The sequence below is a fragment of the Octopus sinensis genome, linkage group LG9 (assembly GCF_006345805.1).
Source record: "Octopus sinensis linkage group LG9, ASM634580v1, whole genome shotgun sequence".
NCBI classification, from domain to species: domain Eukaryota; kingdom Metazoa; phylum Mollusca; class Cephalopoda; order Octopoda; family Octopodidae; genus Octopus; species Octopus sinensis.
The window spans coordinates 29982579-29999170 of record NC_043005.1 but is presented as its reverse complement, the minus strand read 5'-3'; the positions used below and the strand labels follow the sequence as shown (position 1 = coordinate 29999170).

Below are 16592 nucleotides of genomic sequence, written 5' to 3'. Positions count from 1 at the left end.
ATAGCTGACAGAGAAGACAGATTTTTCTAGATAATATATTATGTAAGTGGAGAATAACTGTAGTGATGATTTGTCCTCTCTGAATTTCTGCTACACACAAAATCTGCATGGTTTTCTGGGGAAGATAGATGTATGAAGTAATGAATAGAAACATTTATGGATTAAGAGATAATATATGAGTAGATAGTGTCTATTCAATTGCTGGATAATTGCTACAGTGATTACTTCTGTTTAACTGCTTTAATTAACGTCTTGATTGATTAATTTAAAATTAGGGTTAATTATTTTTAATTTCATTTCATCAGACATATTGAAAATAGTTAGGCAAATGAACTCTTAAACGCCTCATTACTAGACATAGTATATCTGGTTGTTTGGTCTGAGAATGTCTGGTTTAAGATGTAAATCTATAAACAGTATGTTGACATTAGACATAGGAGCTAGTTACATTTGCTTGTTAACTGAATGTCAGTAATGTGGTCCCATAACCTGGAGATAGATGAAACTACAAGGACATGGACAATATTATAAGAGTAGAATTTCTCACTTTTCCAGAACTCTCAGGACACTACCACTATTAAACAAAATAATGCCCCCCTCCCTCACAAAAAAAAAAAAACAGAAACCCTCCTAAGGAATTTCTTGGAAACAGGCCCCAATCTATACATATGCCTAATGAGGCATATATATATATATATATATATATATATAATATATATATATATATATATATATATATACGTATATATTATATATATAAATGTATATATTATATATATATATATATGTATATATATATTATATTATTTATATTATATATATATATATATTATATTATATTATATTATATATATATATATATATATATTTATATGTACACACAAACACACACACACAATCTAATATCTGTTTTGTCATGCCTGAACAGGTGGACTGGTCTTTTCCTGAAGAGTTAGCTACCAATCAATATAGTCCTTTGCCAATCCTCTATGGAATAGATCAAAAGCTTCAGATGTCTTCACCATTTCATGCCAAACCTTCCTTCATTTCCCTCTTCTATAGGTTCCATCTTCTAAGAATGCATGCCAATCTATACATTTACCTTCTCCCATGTCTATCATACACTCATAACAATGCAGTCTTCCTTCTTGCACACTACATGTGATTTCTGTTATGTTCAGTTTTCTGTGAACTCATTGGTGCTGGGTCGTTCACATATACGAGAGTGAGTCAAAAAGTAATGTAATTTTGTTTAGGACAGGTATAATTACCAACACAGGAACTTGTATCATACATCAAAATGAAGTTGGTCCTCTGTGGATCACATCCCTACTTCTCAACATAGTCACTGTTTCTCTCAATAACAATGTTCCACCTTCCAATGAGAGCATGTACCCCTGCCCTGTAAAATTCTGTTGACTGTTCTTTGAGCCACTTCTTCATTACAATTTTCTCTTCCTCATCACTGGAATAATGTTTGCCTCTCAAATCCTCTTTCAAGGGGCTGAAGAGATAATAGTCTAGTCTGAAGGCGCTAAATTATTCCAGTGATGAGGAAGTGAAAGCTGTAGAGAAGAAGTGGCTCACAGAACAGTCAACAGAATTTTACAGGGCAGGGATACATGCTCTCATTGGAAGGTGGAACATTGCTATTGAGAGAAATAGTGACTATGTTGAGAAGTAGGGATGTGATCCACAGAGAACCAGCTTCATTTTGAAGGACCAATTGTATGATGCTCGTTAGTGAAGCATGATGCTGCATAACAGTGAACTAGGACCCTAAAATGTAGGGGATTTGAAAAATACACAAAGCAAGGCAGCAAGTATTTGATATTGGATATGTAAAAGTACTACAAAGGTGAGTCAAAAAGTAATACCATTTTGTTTAGGACAGGTATAATTACCAACACAGGAGTGTTCCTGTGTTGGTAATTATACCTGTCCTAAACAAAATGGTATTACTTTTTGACTCACCTTTGTAGTACTTTTACATATCCAATATCAAATACTTGCTGCCTTGCTTTGTGTATATTTCAAATCCCCTACATTTTAGGGTCCTAGTTCACTGTTATGCAGCATCATGCTTCACTAACGAGCATCATACAATTGGTCCTTCTCTTTGAAGGTAAAGTTCTTCCCTGCCACCAGTGGTAACAACTCTTTGAACTCTTTCCAGCTGGTTTGAACCCTGCCGACCATTCTTTCAGAACACTCTTTTTCACAGTCGATTAGGTCCTTAAGGTAACAGAGGCTGTCAACTTCTTGAGAGCAGTCTGGGCATTGTAGGGAATCTATTTCACATATGTTCTTTGTACTTACTGTCCCTATACACCTGAGACATGAAGTATGCCTTTCCTATTTGCTTGTCTGTGGTTCCACTATACTTCTTGTGTAAGCATTGTTTACATAGGATGTATCATACAGAATTCTTATCTACTCTTTATCTGCATGCCAAGCATGACTATTTCCATGTTAGCAGCAGCAGAGTCTTGTCTTCTTTCCTTCTTAAATTAGGGGCTTCAATTCTAAGGCATGTCTCCATATGTGGAATTCCTTTTCTAATTCTACAGCAGGTTCAGAAAATCTAGGTCATTAGCACAAAGGAGTGCTTACGAGTCACCATTATTCACCGTTTTACTGCAGAAATCAGATACATTCACTCAAAGTTTAATTACGCTTAACAGCAGTTTTATATATCAATCTATCTTTTGTTCAAATATATCACATTTGAAACTATTTCTTATTGAGATATATCAGGTTTCTTGAGGCAATGTGACTTGTAAAAAGGCAGTGAGCTGGCAGAAATATTTGCATGCTGGGGAAAATGCTAAGCGGTATTTCGTCTGCCATTATGCTCTGAGTTCAAATTCTGCCGAAGTCGACTTTGCTTTTCATCCTTTCCGGGTCGATTAAATAAGTACCAGTCATGTACTGGGGTCGATGTAATCGACTTAATCACTTTGTCTGTTCTTTTTTGTCCCCTCTATGTTTAGCCTCCTGTGGACAATAAAGACATAAAAGTGACTTGTAGAAAATACCAATTCTATTCTTTGGTAGATATTTAACATTATTACAAGAATAAACAGGAAATTTAATTCCACAGTTAAAGGGGTAAACCTCATCTGTTATGGCTTGCAGGACTTTACGGAACAAATGGAGGCTGAGGGCTGAACCTTGGTGCACACCTACTTTCTAACAGAATTCCTCATTATACTCATTACTAAATGACCCTATGTTAAGAAAAAAAATATGTAAGAATATACGTATAATGACAACAACAACAACAACAACAACAACAACAGACTCGACAACAATAACAAGAACATGAACAGTACAAAAATAAGGACAGCAATATCAGCAACAACAATGGCGACAACAACAATATAACAACAAGAGACAACAACAACAGTTATGAACAGCAACAGTAACAAAACAACCTCAACAACAGCAACAATAACAGCAACAACAACAAAAACAGCAAAAAAGTCATATAAGTAGGTAATGTTTATATTGTGTGTGTGTGTGGGGGGGATGGTTGCATAGGCTCAGGAACAAGAGGTGCAGAGGATGCAAGTGCACCCTGTAAAATTTGGATGTGTGTGTGTGTGTGTGAGCAATGAAAATCCTTTGAACGTCCTCCTGAAAAAACTTCATTGCCAAAATAAAAGAGCATAGGAACATTTTTGGACTGATTTGAAACATTAATCTTCCATTATTGGATTTGTTCGATTTGATGGATGCACAAATACAATGATAATAATAATAATAATAATAATAATAATAATAATAATAATAATAATAATAATAATAATAATAATAACAACAACAACAATAATAATGATTATTAAACCTGTGACTGTTTCAATCTTAAGATTGAAAAATCGACCTTGTTTCTAAAAAATTTTGGACCTGAGTTTGCAACCCTGAAGCAAATTTCATTCCTGCACTTATGGCAGGGTGGGTGGGATTGGGGGTGAGAGAGAGAGAGAGAGAGAGAGAGGAGAGAGAGAGAGAGAGAGAGAGAGAAGAGAGAGAGAGTTTTACATGTATTGTGTGCTTGGTCTATTGGTTGGAGAGTATATTTAGTTTTATGAATTTGTCTGTGGGTGGAAGCGAGATTGCATGGATGAGTACTTCCAACAGATCAAGTGGGTGTAGCAACACAGTGTGATAGAGCGTGTGTGTGGGTGTGTGTATGTGTGTGTGTGTGTGTATCCATAAGTATGAGTATAGTAAGAGGGTGTATAAAAAAGTGAGTAAATACATGCATTTGGTAGGTGCAGAATTATATTGATTGCACCATGTGGCCATACATGTGTAAATATAACAGTGTATACACACACATACACACACACACAACTGTTTATCAATTTAGAAAAGGGAAAAAAACACTTAACACATTAGACTGAATATATATATATATATATATATAATCAATCCAAACAAGAAAAAGCAACAATGCGAGGTCGTGGTACAAGTACTGTGTTATTGGGCGCTCTGGAAAGGAAAGTAAATTTCTAAATTCGGTATGTGGTGAAGCAACTAGCTGACCCCTAATTATAATTATGCTTATAATTATAGAATATATGTACCATAAATCCTCGAGTATAGTCTGCTCTTGAGTCAAGGAGGTCTATATAACGTCCTTGGTTTGTAAAAATGTATATGGTAACGTCCTTTATTATTATTGTACATATAACATAATGCAAATGTGTAGCCTTTTTGTGCATTTTGTTTGCAGAAAATAAAGAAATAACAGTAATAACATTTAATAAATGTTGCTTACTGCAAGTTATAGATGATTCTTTTATGACGTCATTGCTTTCAGGCTTAGCTTAAGGTACTTTTGCGCCCGGCATCACAAGATGCATCTGAATAAACATTGCTGGACAGCAAACAGAGACTTGGACATTAATTAGAAAATAATTCTCATTTTTAACCTCGTATATAGTAGACACTAGGGATTTTGACCTTTAATTTTGGGAAAAAAAATGCGGATTATACTCCAGGATTTATGGTATATATATGCATATATATATGTATATATATATGTATGTATGTACGTGCATGTGTGTGTGAGAGTGCATACACACACACACACACACGTATATATACACGATGTGAATCTGAACAACTAAAATATGTCTAATGGTGAATAAATTTACAGATGTTTGAAATATTCGAAACCCACTCAACTCCTGTTTGTCTACATATTTCAGGTGTATCAGTTTGAATAAAATACATACTAACAAAATACCGATACAGTTAATAAACCATGTAAAAGCACATAACCTGATGGTTTGACTGTGGCATTCACAATCACAAGATCAGGTTTCAATTCTCAGATGAGGTGATGTGTTGTGCTCTTGAATAAAACACTTCATTTCATGTTGCACCAGTTCATTCACCTGTGAATGAGTGATCCAGCAAGGGACTGGCTTCTCATCCTGGGAAATGCTCTGATCTCAGTCACTTAAATGTCACAGTAACGGGGTAACCTTGGCCGAGACACAATACTTAACTGATAAATTATTCTTTTATATAATAATTTCAGTTACTAGTTGATTGGGCAGCTGAAGACTGAAGAATGCATCTTCTCTGATGAGGTAACAAGCATCACCAAAACATGTTTGAAAGAAGATTTTCTGTTACTTTTCTCTTAAGAATACGAAAGAATATTCTCAGACAAGCTGTAACCGCCATGCATCTGAAAGATGCACAATGTGACAGCAACCCTTGGATGCAAGTGTGATGAAGTGCCTCTCTAATGTCTAAAACCACAAACATTACATAAATTTTCAATTTAAACTTTTGCATAAACTGGCGTTGCAAGTAAAGTTAGTACAAAAACAATTGTAAGGAAGCATTAAAGACGTACCAAAGAATTTTCTTTGTCTTATTATTATTTGCATTATATATATCTACTTCAATCATTCTATGTCTCTTTTACAATGCTAGCATAGATTAGGTGAATATATTATTGCGGTATTATTTTACAACCAGATACCTTCTCTCCTGCTAACCATAACCTGTTTTTTCAAATAAGAGATCTGTTATTTCACAGGTCTTTGAGAGCACAAAGTAAGTGGTGATTTATTGACGGGAGAAATGGTGAAAACAGCATTGCTAATAGGTTGTGGCTTTCATAGATACATACATGTGTACACACACACACACATACATACGATGGGCTTCTTTCAGTTTCTGTCTACCAAATACACTCAAAAGGCTTTGGTCGGCCTGAGGATATAGTAGAAGACACTTGCCCATGGTGCCATGCAGTGGGACTAAACCCGGAACCATGTGGTTGTTAAGCAAGCTACTTACCACACAGCGACTCCTGTGCCTACTTACCACACATCATCATCATCATCATCGTTTAATGTCTGCCTTCCATGCTAGTATGTGTGTGTGTGTGTGTGTGTGTTAGGAACTGTTTCTGAAAAGTGATCGTAGATGGCTGGAAACTAAATTAAAATATGTAAGTTTCTCTCTCTTCTTTACTACATAGATCAGAGTTGTCTGTGATTATCATGTGACCTGTACATACCAGGCCCGCTTTAAGATAAATTGACAACCACAGATACAGGCCTCTATAGAGGTAACAGGTTGGTCCCACATCACATGCCAATGGTTATACATTAGGCAAACAGAAAGCAGATTTAACATGTTCTATAATTTTAGTCTGCAAATCACAATTAGCACAATACCATTATCTGGAATAAAGTGAATTTTAACTTTGAACCTAATCACTGATAAATATTAAGCAACTGAATGAAAAACTTACATGTATTTATATTAATATAGTTCCAACCACTCACTGTGTTTTCACAAAGATAGTCAATGATATTATAAAGGAATATCTAAGCTGTTATCCCAATAGGAAATCTTTGAGACAGCTGTACCATACTATAATAACGAAGTAGAAGTTAATGGACATAAAAATTAGATTAAATACGTTTCTAACTTCCTGTTATTCACTTTCAAAAAAACAAGTTTACTTCTTCTTTTGTTGTTAAATGCTAATTCTGATATAGCAAAAGTTTCCTAGACTTAATAAATAAGATTTCCCACATTAACCACCAAGTTATTTAATAGAAATAACTTAAAAAGAAGTTGTAGTTGTACCATCAATATGAAAATCTTAATCACAAGTAAACTTACTAAAATAACCGAGATAAACTGTTTGTGTAGGAAGAAAAATCATGTTCTCTAAACCAGTCATGCATTTCTGAAGTAATTATCCATGAAAAAGTTACCTACAATAGAATTCTCATCACTATGATCTGTAATAAATCTGTTGATTATTTAAATGTGAGATGAATAATTTTCAATAAATTGACAACCTGGAAATATACATGAACACCTAACCAAACAAACCTCCCAAACAATTATGACACATTCATTTAACTTTACATGATTTAATTTCAACTTTTTAAATTTAAATTTTACCCTTTTCAAACTTAACATGTCAACATTCTTCAATGTATAATCTAAGTGATGTATTAAAGTTTTAACAGTTTAACTTGTCAATGCTAATTTTGTACATTCTTTTACTCATTTACTTGTTTCAGTTATTTGACTGTGGCCATGCTGGAGCACCGCCTTTAGTTGTGCAAATTGAGCCAGGACTTATTCCTTGTAAGCCTAGTACTTATCCTATCGGTGTCTTTTGCCGAACCGCTAAGTTATGGGGACGTAACCACACCAGCATCGGTTGTCAAGCGATGTTGTGGGGACAAATACAGACACACAAATATATACACACACACATACATACATACATACATACATATATATATATATATATATATATATATATATATATACACATACATATATATGATGGGCTTCTTTCAGTTTCTGTCTTCCAAATCCACTCACAAGGCTTTGGTCGACCTGAGGCTATAGTAGAAGACTCTTGCCCAAGGTGCACTGAACCCAGAACCATGTGGTTGGTAAGCAAGCTACTTACCACACAGCCACTCCTTTTCAATGTATACAGATGCACACAAACACTTTTAAAGGAAGTATATAACTACATCACTACCTCTTCAGCCAACTTAAAAGACCTAACTCATCATTAACTAAAAAAGGCAATAAATAGTGAGTTATGCCTCCTACTACTTTCTTCAGCAGTTTCAGAGTCAAACACTGGTATTATCATTGCATCTTATCTTCTTTATCATCACTCGGCTCTCAATCAGAAGTATTAGGTGTGTGCATACATATTGTATGCACTCAGTTGTGGATATATACAAACATCCCCTCCCATGTGCACTCACATATTTATTTGTGTGTATGAATTATAAGCTTTGACATGTGCCATAAATGAAACTTTAGGCCCTTGAGTTGCTTATGTAGCTTAACATCTAACACACACACACACACACATACACACACACACACATCCATATACATAAAGAGATCACATACATTCATACGAATGAGTGCAATACGTGAAATGTGTGCATCAGTTTTGATATAACAGCAAGTGTGTGAGTGTGAGTTGGTACACAACAGGTGAGAGGCTTGCTCAAGATATGTGTGCATGTGTGACAGTAAGAAAGTGTAGCTGTGAACACATGAATTTAGCTAGAGTGTAACCATTCATCAGAAGATAACTGGCTTAAAGAGCGCATGGTTGCCTACCTTGGAACTACCTGGCCATACAAAACAACCGATATTCAGCCTCATCTGCTGTGACTGGGAGACAGAGTAAGAGAGTTTATATATTGAATAGAAATGGTAAGGAACACAGTTGTAAAAAGAGAGAAATGTGTGTATATATATATAAATATTATATACATATTATCATTTAATATACATGCACATATCACATATAAAGCCTAAGGATAGCAATTATATTTTCTACATTTCTTATTAATGCGATCAGTCTCAAACTCCACATGTTAACCTATCCTGAGATACAATGACTGTTGTTAAACTGCAGGGTATGGTTTGATGAGACATTTACTAAGGCCAAAACATTGGGTAACATGCTGTTTTCATTGAGGAAGCACAATAATTAACCAATGTTTAGAACTTTATATAAATTAAAACTTTGTAGATCAAACTTTCAATGGAAAATTGAATGATATTTGTGATATTTGTCTTCAGATTTTCGTTTGATGTTACACACATTGAAATAATTTAAGGAATTTATATCTGAGAATAGAATAAAATAGGAGAATTTATTTCAGCCTTTTTATGACAACTTACTTGTGAAACACGTGTAAGATGAAGTAATTCCTGATGTTGCAATAAAAACACTTCAAATTCTTCTGCTTTTATTTGGCCCTTCTCTCACTTTATATATATATATATATATATAGATTGTAAGAATCCTTTTTATTCACAAAAATCCACCCCCAAACCCTGCTTTGGCTAACTTTGAAAAGGATATACCACACACACACACACACGTACACACACATATAGTCAGTTTGAGGATGTTAGATCCGCATTAGGGATTATATAATCCCAAACAATTCCACTGGTTAATCACTCTCATATGAGGAGAAAGTCTCTGTGATATGTTAGGGATTATTGTAGTAATACATATTAATATTGAAAGAAAGAAAAGGGAGAAAGATGGATGTATGAATAATAAAGATGTTGAAATAAAAAAAAAATAACAATACAAATAAATTATAAGTTGTAAAGCTGAAAAAGAAAATGGGAGATGCAAAAAAAATCTACATATGTTTCAGTTCTGTCCCCTAGTTGATATGCAATTCTAAGTATTTGGTTATATGCTAAAAATGGTATAATTTTTAACTAAATGGGGCAGAACTCCTTCAGGGTTATTATAAGCTTATAGAACTAAAGCTGACATTTTTCTTGGAAGGATGCATACAGAATACACTATTCTATATGCATCCTTCCTAGAAAAATGTTAATCATATTACCTCAAGTACCTAATTCAACTATATATATATATATATTATATATATATATATATATATATATATATATATCAAATAGTTATAAAGAATATGGAGACAGGTACATCATCAAATTTTTTTCCTTTTAATTTAAAGTTGGTTGTACAGCACAATTATTTGGTTGCAATGATTGACATGTGTTTCTGCTGCACAGTATATGTGCAGTTTGCACTTGCAACCCAGCATAATCAGCATAGTGAGATTTCAAATACTTAGCGATCAGTGACACTTGGTACTACTTGATGCAGTTAGCCATAACCCGGAATATACCTGAGAGCTAGCATGGTGCCCGCCTGGATAATTTTATCCCTATACACCTATATTATAAAGGACCCTTTCGGTCATGAATGAACATGGGATTGCACTCAGAAATTCCTTCTCTGAGTCACAAGTACAAGCAAGGTTGTTTATGGAAGACCAGCAGTCGCCCATGCATACCAGCCTCCTTCTCCATGCCACTGAAAGGCAAAGGCCAATACAGCTTGACACCACTGACATCACAACTCATTTCTACAGTTGAGTGAATTGGAGCAACATCAAATAAAGTGTCTTGCTCAAGAACACAACACACAGCCTGGTCTGGAGATTGAATTCACTACCACAAATCCATTTAGTGTTGACTTTAGGAAAATATAGAGTACTCAGTACCATAATAGAGATTAATAATATTTTATTTGGTTCAAGTCAGTCTCTTGCTACTCAGCAGTTCTATTTGCATGCCTGTAGGGTCATCAGATAAGTTACAACTTGCCTGATGATTCTATGAGCACCCAGGTAAAACTTCAGAGTGACAAGAGATTGACTTGTACAGAATGAAAATCATGGCGTCTGTTGGCTATGATGACGAGGGTTCCAGTTGATCTGATCAATGGAACAGCCTGCTCATGAAATTAACATGCAAGTGGCTGAGCACTCCACAGACATGTGTACCCTTAACAGAGTTCTCAGGGAGACTCAGGGTGACACAGAGTGTAACAAGGCTGTCCCATTGAAATACAGGTACAACAGTAACAGGAAGAAAGAGTGAAAGAAAGTTGTGGTGAAAGAGTACAGCAGGGTGCACCACATCCTACTGGAGCCTAGTGGAGATTTAGGTGTTTTCGTTCAATAAACACTCACAATGCCTGGTCTGGGAATTGAAATCACACTCCTACAACTACGAGTCCGCTGCCCTAACCACTGGGCCATTGCACCTCCACAGAATGAAAATATTATATGCATGTGTGTGATGGAGAGGTTTGTTTACAGTTATTGAGCAATATGAATACCAGAAGTCATGAAGAAAGAGAAACAAATGGCAATAATAGTGTCAGTAGAAATCGTTTAGTAATTAGATTTCTTAAACTAAAATTGTGATGAAAAGGGAATTGTAACATTCCTGGTTATTCTCTTCATTCTAACTACTCTCACTCACTCTTATATAAGGCAAGGTACTGACACAGCCCCTCTGTAGCAAGACACCTATGCCCGTTGAATTTTAATCTCTCATATTTTGGCATCAAGTTGCCTTCCCCTCAAGAGCTCCACTCATTCAAAAAGTTTTTTTCTTTGTCTTGTGAGTTACTTGTAGGCCTCAGCAGAGCTGGGATTACGATAAAAGCATCCGATATGCTAAGTGAAGTGATTGGTGTTCTGAAGAGCTTCCAGCCGTAGGAACCATGCCAAAGCAGATATTGGATCCTGTCAAATTGTCCAAGCCATTTCAGCATGGAAGACAAATGTCAAATGATGATGATGATGACAATGATGATGATGATATATGCATATATCATCATTGTCATCTTCTCCATCTTCTGATTGATATATATATAGCATGCAAAATGCTCTCCTATAAATTTTCCCCCTATGTCCCGTATATGTAGAGGGAGAGAGAGATAGAGAGAGAGAGGGAGTGAGGAAAAGCTAGAGAAGATGGTAAGATGTATATATATAGACAGCTTTAAATGTATTTTGGTCCACCAATTAAATTAATTAAAAAGAATGAAGACAATTAAACATTGATTTAGCAGATATTAGAGGACCATGCCTAAATTAATATTAGTGAGTAATTAAATATACTGATTAACCCAGGTAATTAAACAAACTGATATTTTTAAATAGCAGACACTAGATCACACAGACCATCACTTATCTCTTTAAGACTCAACTCATTATCTTTGATTAGATTAATTAACAACATTGCTTTGTTAGTTACAGATTCTCATATTTATGTTAATTAAGATGGGCTTAATAGCTGTCACATATGTAAGTCATATACACACACATACACATGCATAAAAATAGATACAGGTCTGGTATATATAGAGCCATACTCATAGATACACACACATACAGACAAATATATAGAATACATCGACAGGTTTATAGTTACTCACACAAAGTTAAATTTATTGTTTTAAAGCAAGTTTAAGAATAGGAACACAACATTTACTTAAGATGAGACCCAATACTATAGAGTCTGGTTTATAATAAAATTAGTTAGACTGAGACTTTAAGTTTCACTTCACAGTTTATTCAACAAGTATAAGCCATCAGGTGGGAAAAAAAACAATGACAAAACTCCCAGAAAACACAAAGCCCAAGTCAAATGAATTTTATTGTTCATCTATGTGTGTGTTTGTGTGTGTGTGTGTGTGTGTGTGTGTATTTACTTGTTTCAGTCATTTGACTGTGGCCATGCTGGGGCACTGGCTAAAAGGGTTTAAGAGAAATAAATCAAACCCAATACATTCTTTGTTTTAAAGTCTGCAATTTATTTTATTGGTCACTATTTAGCTGAACTGCTAAGTCATGGAGACATAAACAAACCAACACTGGTTGTCAAGCAGAGCTGAGGGACAAACACAAACACAGAGGCACACTCAGATAAATATATACATATGTCTAAATGGGCTTCTTTCAGTTTCCATCAGCCAAATCTGCTCACAAGGCTTTGGTCGGCTCAGGCTGTAGTAGAAGACACCTGCTCAAGGTGCCATACAGTTGGATTGAACCCAGAACTGTGTGGTTGGGAAGCAAACTTCTTACCACACAGCCACACCAGCATGTGCATGCACGTACACACACACACACACACACACACACACACATATACATATGTATGTGAATGTATTTGTTTATGTGCATCTTGGTACTGCTATGGCTGAGTGGATCAAATGGATCAATATATATATATATATATATATATATATATATATATACACACACACATATATATATATATACACACACACACATATATATACAGTTGTGTGGTTTAATTAAAATATGAATCCATTACATAATTTATTAGATAACATTGTGTAAACTTGTATTGTTACACACCAACCATCTCATCATACCCAGTTTTTCATACAGCATCTTATGATGCTCCTGGATGCATCATCATTTATGCTTGTTATGGTGGTTGAGTATCTCAACAAAATCAGACAATATGACCCATCTGGGTTGATAAAACTCCAGTTGGTGTCTAATGAACTCAGCAGGCAGAAACCATTCCAGGGATGAGACTTTCTGATCCATAGCTTCTATGGCTAACTCGATAGCCTTCTGCATCCTGGCCTTTCTGCTGTTCAGCATGCAGTCTCAGCAGAGGAACTGACCTGTGAACCCACTGTATTTACTTCAGGAGATTCACAACTTGCTTGCTACTCCCTGTATCAGCATAACTCCATGAGTTCAGCTTATTTCATTCTCTTCCTCTCATTTGCCTCCTCAGTGCAATCCTTCCAGGCTATGGGGGGCATTCAAACAGAACCATCTTCTTTACCATTTCTGAGACCAGTCCCACATTTGGCCTTAACAATGTTGAAGCAACAGTTTTCAGGAACTTTGGATGCTTCTTCTGGTCAACTTTCAGAGAGTTCCCAGAGAGGTGGACTTGGTGGTGCTTTTACCTTCAGACCAGCCAGGTCAACAGTGATAGTTCTCCTTATTGGTGCCTGCAATAGTTAATGCCATCGCAGATCATGCTTGCTGTGAGATTAACCATTGCAAGACCTGGTCATGTGGCCAACAACAGCACCCTTCTATCAGAGCATTTGAACAGCCACTGAAGATGTGGTCCAATGTCTGTTTTTGGGGGATTCAACTTCCCCCAGCAGAACAAATATTGGAAGTGCTTAGCAGAACATCATAAACTGCCTGTGTCAGGGATTTTATACAGTAGTGTTGGATATTGGGATCTCATACTTCATATATGGAGAGTGGTCAGGTATACCTGACTTGTCAATAGTGGATAGCCAGTGGCGAAGGGTATTTATTTGCTTCCAATCAAGAAGCCAGAATTTCTGCTGACCCTGCCTTTCTTTAAGAGTTTTAGACCTGACTGGTTTGAATCTCAGTAGACTTATGTCAACTCTTCAAGACTCTTCAGGATTCTCTTGCCCCTTATCACTGATGTGGATGTAAAGTTAGGCCGTCCATCAAGGCCTAAATGGAGATGGAGGGCTGTTGGACACTAGACAAGAGTACCTGGTATTTAGAAGATGACCATAACAGCAGGTTCATTGCAAGCTTTACCTAAGAAAATGTATGCAAAATAAATAAATAAAAATAAATAATAGTTACCGTGGGTGAAGCTTCCGAAGGTTTTGTTAGGACTTTATTGATGCAGTTGTTAAATTTGGAGACATGTTCAAAATGTTTTGTCATTTCGGTTGCTAGAACCATGTCTATGATTGAATGTCGCATGGTGCGGAAATCATCTCTGAAATAAAGAATTACATTTTAGATTTTAAAGAAGTCATTGATAAAATTCTCTTATTTCACATTAGTGAATTATAGGTTAATGCTAATTATTTGGTTTCAGTCATGTACTGAAGGTGCTTCATGTAGGATGAATGCAGAGCCAAGCTGTGGCTATTTTCTCTCTGTTATATATATATGTATATATATATTCATAACTCATGAGGTTTTGGTTGTGTAGTCATATAATTCTTTTATTCTTTTACTTGTTTCAGTCATTTGACTGCAGCCATGCTGGAGCACTGCCTTTAGTCAAGCAAATCGACTCCAGGATTTATTCTTTCTAAGCCTAGTACTTATTCTATTGATCTCTTTTGCTGAACTGCTAGGTTACGGAGCGTGAACACACCAGCATCGGCTGTCAAGCGATGTTGAGTGGACAAATACAGACACACAAACACATATACACACATACATATATACGACAGGCTTCATTTGTTTCCATCTGCCAAATCCACTCACAAGGCTTTGGTTAGCCTGAGGCTATAGTAGAAAACACTTGCCCAAGGTGCCACAGAGTGGGACTGAACCCTGGACCATGTGATTGGTAAGCAAGCTACTTACCACACAGCCACTCCTGTGCCTATAATGCTAATTATATTTGTTTCAGTCATCTGACTGTGGCCATGCTAGGGCATTGATCTCTTTTGTTAAACCACTAAGTTATGGGGATGTAAACACACAAACACTGGTTGTCAAGCAATGGTGAGGGAGACACACTGACACAAAGACACACACACACATATATACGATGGGCTTCTTTCAGTTTCCATCCACCAAATTCACTCACAAGGCTTTGGTTGGTCTGAAGCTATAGTAGAAGACACTTGCCCAAGGTGCTACACAGTGGGACTGAACCCAGAACCATGTGGTTCAGAAGCAAGCTTCTTAATACACAGCCATGCCTTTGCCTATATATATGTGTGTGTGTGTGTGTGTGTGTGTTATTATTATTATTATTATTATTATTATTATTATTATTATTATTTGAGCTCCAATTCTGCAGAGACCACCTTCATCTTTCATTCTTTCTGGGTCAATAAAATAAGTGCTGGACAAGTAACAGGATTGATGTAATTGACTTCCCCACCCCTCAAAAACTATTGGTCCTGTGTCAAAATATGAAACCATTGTTGTTATCATTATTCAAAACAGTTATTTCTATCACATTCATTCACCACCGAGTGCAGTTTTGTGTGCCTGGGGTTTGTTTTGGTGTCATTTTTACTCTATTGAAAATGCTTTATATAGGATGAATGCAGAGCCAAGCTGTGGCTATTTTCTCTCTCTGTTATATATTCATAACTCATGAGGTTTGGTTATGCAGTCATCTGCATGTTTCATGACCATTTTAAAGCACCTATTGTTACAGTGATATTTATATACATACATACACACACATACTATCTATCTATCTATCTATCCGCTCAGTCGAAGTCGACTCTCGGTTATTCCATGGATCAGTGTCCTCCAGTCAGTTCTATCCTGGGCTGCTTCTTTCAGATTGGCTATGTCCATTCTGGTATCACTCTTGATGGTGTCAAGCCAGCGGGTTCTTGGTTGGCCACTTCCTCTCTTGCCACTGACAATTCCGAGCATGATGTCTTTCTCCAGGGATTTTCTCTGCATAATATGACTGAAATATGCCAATCTATGCTTGGTGAATCATACACATGTATATATTATTATTTGTGGTGGTAGTATACACAAATATATACGAATTAGTGTCCCCATCTTAGTTCTTAAGTCATGTTTCAGCTGGTATCTCCCTAGTGTTCTTCAGGTGTCTGTTGTATTACACAGCAGTCTTGGAATTTAAGCGATACACTTAATTAAATCCACAGTGTAGGCTGCTCTCATTCCATTGTCCATGCAAGGATATTCTTCTATTGGTTATTA

General features: G+C 36.0%; 1 protein-coding gene across 3 annotated transcripts in view; it reads right to left on the bottom strand.

Moving 5' to 3' along the window:
- Window positions 1-16592, bottom strand: part of LOC115215564 (high affinity cAMP-specific and IBMX-insensitive 3',5'-cyclic phosphodiesterase 8B-like) — a 529283-nt gene that overhangs the window by 13631 nt on the left and 499060 nt on the right. For 2 of the 3 annotated variants that reach the window (XM_029784763.2, XM_029784764.2), the window contains one exon: window positions 14517-14655. In XM_029784763.2, coding sequence (XP_029640623.1) covers window positions 14517-14655 — 139 coding nt within the window. Of the gene's footprint in view, window positions 1-8590; window positions 8707-14516; window positions 14656-16592 lie in introns of those variants that run through there. The other variant, XM_036505860.1, reaches the window with a different exon arrangement.